Below are 9508 nucleotides of genomic sequence, written 5' to 3' on the forward strand. Positions count from 1 at the left end.
AGCTTCCAGACGTCTGGATCCTATAGACTTATAGATCAAACTACCTAGCTTAGCTAATCTTATTATTATATACCATTTTATGAGGCTAGTTCTCTCGTCTATTCCGTGATAATGACACGATCATGTCCAAAATCATGATCATGCATGACCATGACTTCATCATCACATCGATGAAGCGTTTCATTATTGCAAAAAAATAGGTATTTAACGTAACCTAAAAATATAGTAGGAAAAACGAAACGCAATCTGTCAAAAGAAATCACAGCTGATTTTGTGATTTTCAGTTCCGTGTGAAAATGGAATTTATTTTAAGGAAAATTTAGATATTATTAGCCGGATATCATCAAAATTGGTCTGACAGTGCCGTAATATAATCTACAACCATGGATTTCTTCACCGAGGTGATCGGAGAGACGGTGATTCTTGGTTTGGATTCGCTTATCCTCGGCTTCTGTGTGAAGCAGTTGAGCAAATGCAAGCATATATTAAATGCTTTACAGGTAATTTGAATCTCTATTTACTTCAAGCTTCAAAATTGTTTTTCAGAAGATAAACATTGCATAACAATAACAAAACTTATGGGTTTCATTTGTATTTGACTATATTACTACTATACTATAGTTCAGCGGTCGGCAACCCGCGGCCCGCCGACCTCTCGCTTGCGGCCCGCCGACCTCTCGCTTACGGCCCGCGAGCCTCCCTGGCTATTTTGTATGTAATACTGACGAACGACAATGTCTGCTAAAGTCACAAATATTACCAAAGTGCGGCCCGCGTCATCTTCGTTAACTACTATGTGGCCCTTGGCTGCTAAAAGGTTGCCGACCGCTGCTATAGTTTGACTCAGGTCTGGCTAATTTCAAACATATACAGAGAAAATCATACTGTCCTTGTCTTACGCTAGTAAGGGAATAAAGGGAAAATTAAACTTGTTCAATTATATGTAAATTTAAAAAAATAGTTTGTTTACAGAAACTGTCTATAAAAATGATTATTCCTACAGACGGCACCAGTGCTGGACATAGATTCATCGCTCAGCAGAGAAATCAGCAAGTACCCCAACAACACCATCCCGTATGTGGTGATCCGGGGCTTGGTGAAGCCCCTCGGGAACCCCATTGTTAGCAACTACAACAACTCCGTCACTGGCGTTGTACAAAGGTGAAGCAATTGTTTAAACTTTTTTCTTTTGTTTAATTTTGTCCTTTTAACTTTGTAATTAATCCAAAACTTATTTCTCAAGTGTTTAAAAATCTATTTAAATAGCAAAAATGCACATAAAAATCTATTTAAATAGTAAAAATGCACTGAATATACACATAAATTTTGGGCCATTAGGGCACACAATAGTTTATTGTCATTGATATCGGATTTACGAAATTCGAGATATGCTATATATTATGGTTAAAGTTCCTAATAGAAGGCCTTGAGCATTATTATTAACTGTGAACTTGTTACAGGCTAACGATAAAGGAGCATGTGATAGCGCGCACATCTGCCGGCTTCTGGTCGGACCAGACGCGCACCATCCATGAGGTGTGCAACTCCTGTCCCTTCGTACTGAGCAATGGCAAGTTCAGCATTGAAGTGGTGGATGCGCTCGCGGCAGAGTTACTTGGTAAGATATAGCCAGAGATTACACAGTCACTGCATTGTGAACCATTTACAATGAGCGCGATGTTACGACACATCATCATCATCATCATTAATTGGCCTGTAACATCAGTAAGATAATGGATTAAACAGCGTCCATAAAAGTGAGGCACTTCCGCAAATGACGATTAAGTCCAATGCGAGAGACGCAGCATAGCTGGCAGGAGAATGCTATGCCTGGTGACGAAAATGGCAGAACGGCGCACTGGTGTCTCAGTTCTCGCCTAGTGTGAAGAAGGCTAAACCTTAGGTTATAGTTCGTAGGTTTCTAATAGAGCCCGAGCTAATCCTATTGTCTATTGTTCAGTAAAACCGCTCGTGCCACCTGCCACAACCACCTGCATAAAAAGTAAAGTACTTCGGTTACACTGAGCGCCGGCAAGTCGAACACTACAGAACCAGTCTAAAATGTAACAAAGGCGCGTAATCGGAGAGCGCACCTACACTGGTTTTTTGAGCGTTGGACTAGCCCGCGCTCAGGTGCCAAATAGAATAATTATGACCCTTTTTTGCAGGTAAGTAGCACGTGCGGTTTTACTTCACAATAGATTTAGATTTAGATATTTATTCTCATAATATTAAATTACATTATAAATTATGCTAGACTAATCTACACGAATTTATATTATGATCGTCATTCATATTTACATAATATTATTTAATACATACAAATTAAAAAATGTCTTGCAATAATTAATCTTAAGTCAACAATTTATCCATTCATGTCAAAACAAAATACGGTAATAACTTAGTACGAGTATCTCTTAATGATCGTCATAGACAATAGGATTAGCCGGGCTCTATTACAAAGGTACGAACTATAACTACCTACTGCCTGGCATTACTAGTAAAATGCTATGTTTCGTTTCGAGCTGCATAGTTTAGGAGTATCCTCACTATTTTGTACTATTAAGAGTATAACTCTACAGGTTCACCGCACCCCTAAAGCTCAATTTTCGTAAATATTTTTATTATTCATTTATATATTACTGTTACACACGCCCACACTGTTTACTAACAGTTCGTAAACCTTATTACAAAAGGCATAAGGTGCACTGATGGGCAGTTAAGAGTGTTGTTGTTTGTACAAATCGTAAAAGTGGACGCAACTAAAACTTGTAAAGTTGAGATGATTTAAGTTAAACATAAACCATAAATCTCTCCAGACATGGACGTGATCTCCGACAAGTTCGAGCCCATGTCCCCCGGCGTCATCGACCACGTGTGGGGCTTCTTCTCCGGCGTGAGGCAACGCGGGCTCCAATCCATGGAGGAGATGCTTCGAGACGGCTCCTTTATAACTGCTGTGGGGGAACTTAGTGGTCCGCCAGGGGCATTGAAGATACAGCCACCGAGAGATGGCCTACCATTGTACCTCACAACTGCTACGAAGTCAAGTTTGCTCAAGAGATTGGCGAGCTCAAGAGATTTCCTAAGGTAAGTCGTAAACGATAGCTCTAGAAATCTTGATCGGACTCCAATACATGAAATAAATGCTGAGCTCCTGGTTCCTTCATAACTGCTGTGAGGGAACTAAGAGAGAACTGGAGAGATGGGGGCATTCTTTAAGATACAGCCGCCCAGAGATTGTCTACCATGGTACCTCACAACTGCTACGAAATCTGCGAAGTCAAGTTTGCTAAAGAGATTGGCGAGCTCGACGACTTAGGTAAGTCGTAAATGTTGATAATAGCTCTATAAATCTTGATCGGGCTTAATAGCCATTACCACTCTCGATAAGGAGCCCCTTTACCGCTGTGGGGGAGCTAATATATTTCCTTTATATGTTACAATCTTACAACGTCTGTAGGTATTAGGTTCGTTAGCATTATATTTTACAACAAAGTATGGTCCTAGAAACCTTAGTAGACTTCACGTGACTTTTTAATGATAGCTCTGGGTGTTCTTAATAAGCGCTGTAATAATACAGGAAAATTGGTTCGTTTTGTCTAATCACGCTACGACAGTCATAGATACAACTCATGTGCGAATCGTTTAGTGATACCCTAGTTCACATTCGTAGTAATTACGCGGAAACATTCGTCTTTTATTTGTGCGCTATGATACTATTTACAACAATTTATATTTTCTTTCCCGTAGTATCGATAGGTGAAAATTTTTAAGAGTTCAATTTTAGCAATTAATATTTTAAATTTTAATTAAAAAAAAAAAAGAAATACTGTCTGAAAACAGCCAATGTTTTCTTAATCAGTAGGTCACCAACTCGCAAAAGAGGTGCACATGTTTAGTTCACGTGTACTTAGTTTATTAGTTATTACGATCGAATCGGGAGCTGCCGGTGGCTGTCTGTTAATTGGTCTGCATGAATGTTCGATATGTTCATCACTACTCAGTGAGTTTCGCCTTGTGTATAAGAATTAGGTACTTTTTACTTCCTTCACAAACCTACAACCTAGTGCAATTGTAGTGTAATATTTAATAATTTGTGTTGTTTCTTAAAACAGCGTGAAAAAATAAATAAAAACTTAATGTGCCGTTTAAGCAAATATTGTGTGACTGATTTAATCAACACACAAAACTAAATTACATTAATGGTACCTAATGCTTAGCTAAAGGTTAAATTATTCTGTTTGCATTCAATTCCGATGTTTCGATACTTTCAACACCACAAATAGCATTTTAATTGCTTAAACATTGAACACATATTAATGAGGCACTTACGACAAAATGGATTGAGAGTTCGGCGTGTCGTAGTTATTTATGACATTCTATTAGTTGCTGTCTTCCTGTTGCCGTTATAATTATAATGTTCACCGGACTCATGTAAGCGATAGTTTCCTAAAACCTATGTTATAAATAAATGCAGTATGTACAGTTTATATACTAATAACTAACATGCCTTTTCCAGAGTACTGGTGGTCCTCTTCGGCACAGTAGCAGTGCTAGCGGGGTCCCGCATCGCGTACAAGTACATGTCGCGGCGGCGGCGCAAGGCGCGCGAGAGCGAGGTGAAGAAGCAGCTCGCGGCCGGCCGCCGCGAGCGCCGCGCGCGCGCCCGCGACCGCGACCTCAGCGAGGCGCAGCTCTGCGTGGTGTGCGCCGAGAACCCTAAGGAGGTGTGTACTTTACGGCTAGTGCTCTATTGCTCTAACGTTTCTAACACAGTAGCAGTGCTAGTCGGCGTCGCCACAAGTACATATTGCGCCGCCGGCACAAGACGCGCGAGAAGGAAGTCAAGGAGCGAGAGGCTGAGAATCCTAAAGAATTAAATGAGGCTAAAAATCCTGAGGAAGAAAGTGTGATCAGTGAAGGTAATATACAACAACATTGACCACTAGCTAGAAGGTCTTTTGGCGTTGCAGCAGGCGTGTCTCACTCCGCGATTTCGTCGCTTTGCTACAGGTAGCTAAAAGTACATCCGTTCGGCCCCAATTTTGGGGTTTGCCATAAGCCGCGCGTGGCGCTGTCGCCACCTAGCGGCCATATCTGTGCTGATCGTAACAGACGCGTTTTGTTAGAGAGTGAGTCTTCTGTACTTAGTACTATTATTTATTCTGTGGTTGCAGTAAGGTTTACAAATGATGAGTTAACCGTGGTGACACTGCTTGGACAGCACATTATTTTATGTCCACTCGAGCGTCATTGACAGTTAATATGTTAGAGAGAAACAAAGTCATATCTGCGTTCCTTTCTCCTCATTAGAACTTTGCAATATCAGCATCATACATCACACAGTGCAAAACTCTCGCATGTGCCGTTTATTGACAGATAGACTTTAAGCCATTGTATTAAGGTTCAATATCAAACTTCACCCTCTACAGATAATCCTGCTACCCTGCGGCCACGTGTGCCTCTGCGAGGACTGTTCAGACAACATCACAGAGCAGTGCCCGATCTGCCGGGAGCGGATAGAATCACGCGCCCCGGCCTTCATCACGTAGGGGCTGATTGATACAGCTGGGGCAGGTTGAGACAACGGGGCGAATCGATACAGCGGGACAGGTTGAGACAACAGGAAAAGTTGAAACAGTGACTTAATTGTGACAGGACAGTGATAATGGTTTTTAATCATTAGCCTCTGGACAATAGTGAAAATTAGACGCTCGTTAATTGCTTTTATTTGGTGCACTCTCTGCAATACTGGTGCTGTAGGCAACAGTTGAAGTAAAAACGTGCCATTTCTTACATAGGAGTCATTTTACTAGGTTAGCTGGCTGGTCTACCTAAGTAATATTTATTATTTAAGCTGTTTCCACAACTACAGTTATCTTATTTATTAGCCAAATAGAGTTAGGCTACGTTCACACGGCGTAATTTTTCCCGTATACCGTACACGAGATTTTATCGAATATCGTAGTGACAGCAAAATTTGTATGGCAACCTGAAAATCGTTCACACGGCGCCTATACGAGAAAATCTCGTATTCGAGACATATTTTTTACCGTATACCGTAGGGTCTTGCCACCGGGAACGCGAGATTCTCGAAAAGATTTTATCGAATGCGATACTCAGTGGCGCTTACGTTTACGTTGAGTCGTTCACACGGACAAATGGTTTCTCGTATACGAGACGCGCACGGGGGCGCAAATCTCTTGCAAATATGGCTTCCGCCCACTAGCTGCCCAATTTTATTTTATTTTACTATTTTATTTATACAAGTTTATACATGATTTAATATTGTCGATTACTAAAATAAAACAACGTGATATTCAGAAGACATCAGTTTTATTTGACCACAAGATCTTCAACACGTGACGACCACTGCGCCAGAGTCTGTTTAACAGGTAATAATAATAAATAAACATATAAGAAATAAAATACGGGGATCCATGTCGGCGTGCACTCAACGACTGGTGGTGTGGCGGCAGCTAAATTGCATCGAATAGACGCCGTGTGAGCGACTATCACGTATACGGGAATACCGTATACGAAAAAAAAACCGAATGGATCTTGCGCCGTGTGAACAGACGTCCCGTATACGATAAAACCGTATGCGAGAAAATATCGAATCGAATAGTCGCCGTGTGAACGTAGCCTTACAGTTTACCTTAGCCAGTTACTATGTCATAGTTCAATAAAATATTTTTATTTTTATGATGAATGTAACTGATTTGTATTATTTATGAAATATTGTTTACATAACTCAAGGCTTCACTGTAGGTACGCCCCGAATTGTACAATATATGAATATAGTTAACTAATTCTAGGTTATGTTTGTAATAGAGCTGAGCGTATTTTGTGCTAAGTTGATAGGGTGTGTACGTAAATTAATAAACGTTTTATATTAACTTGTGTATAATTTAATAGATTTTAAAAACCTATTTGCATTGATCCTAATTTCCCACAGGATCCAGAACAACCATCATCTTCATCCGGAATCTGTTCATCATGACCATTTACCAGTACATTTTGCGTGTTCTCTAAGCCATATTGCTCAAGTAGACTGTTTATCTTTGAATTACTTTCCATCCCATTCGTTTCTTTAGCACACTTTCCTGAACAGTTACCACAATTCTCCTTATTCTTTACCTTACTCTTACATCTACCTTTACTTTTAGTATTTACGGATTCATCATTTAGATCTATGATAGCTTTGTCCAGCTCACTCCCAGGTTGCTTGGCATTGTACTCTTCTAACATTTTCTTGGCTTTAGAACTTTTTCCAATGCCGAGCCTGGGTAGGCCTTTGTTTAAGCCCTCTAGGAGTACACAGGCTTTGCAGACTTCCTGTGAGGAGACGAATTTGCACCGCACACATATCCTTTGTGATGGGAGAGATACTTCCTCTTTCACTGCCATTGTCTCACCTGAAAATTTATAAAAAATGTTGTTGAAAGTTATTCAATAGGTTTTTACACAATACATGTAATATTTAGATTGCTTTAACCCTTTGAACGCGTGCGTGGCGCGTCATCGTAAACCTTGTCGGAATGCTTGTAGGTTGATTTTAGTCTGTAGCCGCGTGTATCAGTTGGCGTCTACAGCGGTCAAATGGTTAAGAATCAGAGTCTCACAAAGTGGCGGATTTGGCTAAAGGCAAAGTAGGCCAGGGCTTAGAGCGTCCAGGAGCGGTCTACATAATCATAAATACTATTAAGTGGAGTGGAGTTCAATGTCGCAAAGCTATTCTAATTCAGGGTTTGTAAAGTTTTAATGTTATCATTATATGTACCTGAATAAATGATGTCCATAATACAAGTGGGTCTGATCTTCTCCATATCCTTGAGCAGCGCCCGCGCGTGCCCGCGGTACGCGTTGGGCGCGAACACACATTCTGTAGAGAAGTACACCAGCTTCTTGTAATGTGCGTACATCACTATCTCTTTCTCGTAGGTGTACTTGAGCGGCTTCACACGAGGGATTGTGCCTTCACTGCCCTGAAACAAAACATGGAGATTGTAATTGTATATTTAATCATGTGTGGATGATTTCAACAAATGTGTTCAATAAGGCGCGTCTCGATATCGCGCGGCGGCCGCGCGAGCAATGTTTGACCGCGGCACACCTGCATTTTGGCGCGCGAGCCAATTTCGACACCATTTAGAACTTATGCGCGGCAGGCGATCCGACGATCGACCACATTATATCACAAAAATTAATTATTCGGAACAAAGTATAGCCAAATAAAAAAATGATCTGTTGCTATAATCACTACATTTACTGTTCCATAGAAACTGTTTAGTGCCCTATAATTTAAGTAAAGTACGACACTTTTCATTAGCCCATGTATGCTGCCGCGCGAGCCAACTGAAATATATACACACCCATCCCAACTGCGCGCGAACATTCCTTTGCCGCGCGTCGAAACACCGACAGTGAATGGTTCATTGCGCGCGGCTGCCGCGCGCGCCAATGTCCGATAGCTTGCCGCGAAATATGGAGACGCGGCTTACAGAGAGACTACCCAATCAATGGTTTCAGCTTTGCCCAATTAAACTGTTATTTTAGTATCATGGATACATAGAAACGTAGTTTAAAAGGTATCTTACAATTTAATCAATGGCAGCTAAGAAGTACAATATCAACTGAGCAAGGCATACAACAAAAAGCGTAGACTAATTCAATTGATAAACAAAAAATGATTTATTGCTTTTTTACCATAAGTTTTTAAATACTTACAGTTGATATAGCAGTGCACCTCTTTAATCTTGCTATGTCTCCTCGCAGCACATTCATGAGCACTGTCTCTGCAATATCATCAGCATTGTGCCCCGTCGCTATGCATTTCACCCCAAGCATAGCCGCCCCCCGGTCCAACGCCTGCCTTCTGAACACTCCACAAAATGTACAGTTGTTCTTCCTACCAATTTGTGCTACTATTTCATCCATCGTCCACCCGTACAAATCTTTGTATGATAAGATTTTTAAAGACATTTCATAGTCGTCCCGGTTCTGTTTAACTGTTTCAAGGCTGTCATCTCGGTATCCAGTTATACCTTCGTCTATAGAGAGCAGCATCAGGTTCAAGCCGTAGTCGTACTGCTGGTTGAGCGTCTTCATCACGTGCGCGAGCACTGTGGAGTCCTTGCCACCAGAAGCAGCAATTGCAACAGCATCTCCTCTGTTAAAAAGTTCGCCTTTTGTGATTGTGTAGTGTATTTCTGTCTCGAAGGCCCAATAGAAACATTCTTTGCACAGCACATCACCGGTTTTTGGACGCTGGAAACAAATGCGATGAACAAAATATGTAAAAAACAATATTCTCTGAGTAAGACATAACCTAAAAAAAATGAAATTTACCTTTAGTACAGCGTTTTTGCCACAACCAGCCCTGCAAGCCACGGGCATCGTAATTATATTACTTTACTCTCGGGACTAGGCTTTATTTAATTCAATTTCGTAATGTTTACTCCGTATGGCGATTTGGTGAAAGATGTAATGCATAGAATATACT

The 9508-nt window shown here is 40.9% G+C and overlaps 2 protein-coding genes across 2 annotated transcripts; one reads left to right on the forward strand and one right to left on the reverse strand.

The window, feature by feature from the left end:
- Window positions 1-259: 259 nt before the first annotated feature.
- On the forward strand, window positions 260-6902 carry LOC134664984 (mitochondrial E3 ubiquitin protein ligase 1). The gene is made up of 6 exons (XM_063521740.1): window positions 260-500; window positions 1004-1161; window positions 1461-1618; window positions 2820-3090; window positions 4523-4730; window positions 5436-6902. Exons 1-6 carry the CDS (start codon window positions 384-386, stop codon window positions 5553-5555), a joined length of 1032 nt encoding a protein of 343 aa, XP_063377810.1. The 5' UTR covers window positions 260-383; the 3' UTR covers window positions 5556-6902.
- Window positions 6822-9501, reverse strand: LOC134664979 (cytoplasmic tRNA 2-thiolation protein 1). The gene is made up of 4 exons (XM_063521734.1): window positions 9355-9501; window positions 8734-9273; window positions 7787-7991; window positions 6822-7421 (listed from the first exon to the last, which is right to left on the reverse strand). The coding sequence occupies exons 1-4, from the start codon at window positions 9400-9402 to the stop codon at window positions 6925-6927; spliced, it is 1290 nt and encodes a 429-aa protein (XP_063377804.1). The 5' UTR covers window positions 9403-9501; the 3' UTR covers window positions 6822-6924.
- Between the last annotated feature and the right edge of the window lie 7 nt (window positions 9502-9508).

Source organism: Cydia fagiglandana, chromosome 6 (assembly GCF_963556715.1).
Source record: "Cydia fagiglandana chromosome 6, ilCydFagi1.1, whole genome shotgun sequence".
Lineage (NCBI taxonomy): Eukaryota > Metazoa > Arthropoda > Insecta > Lepidoptera > Tortricidae > Cydia > Cydia fagiglandana.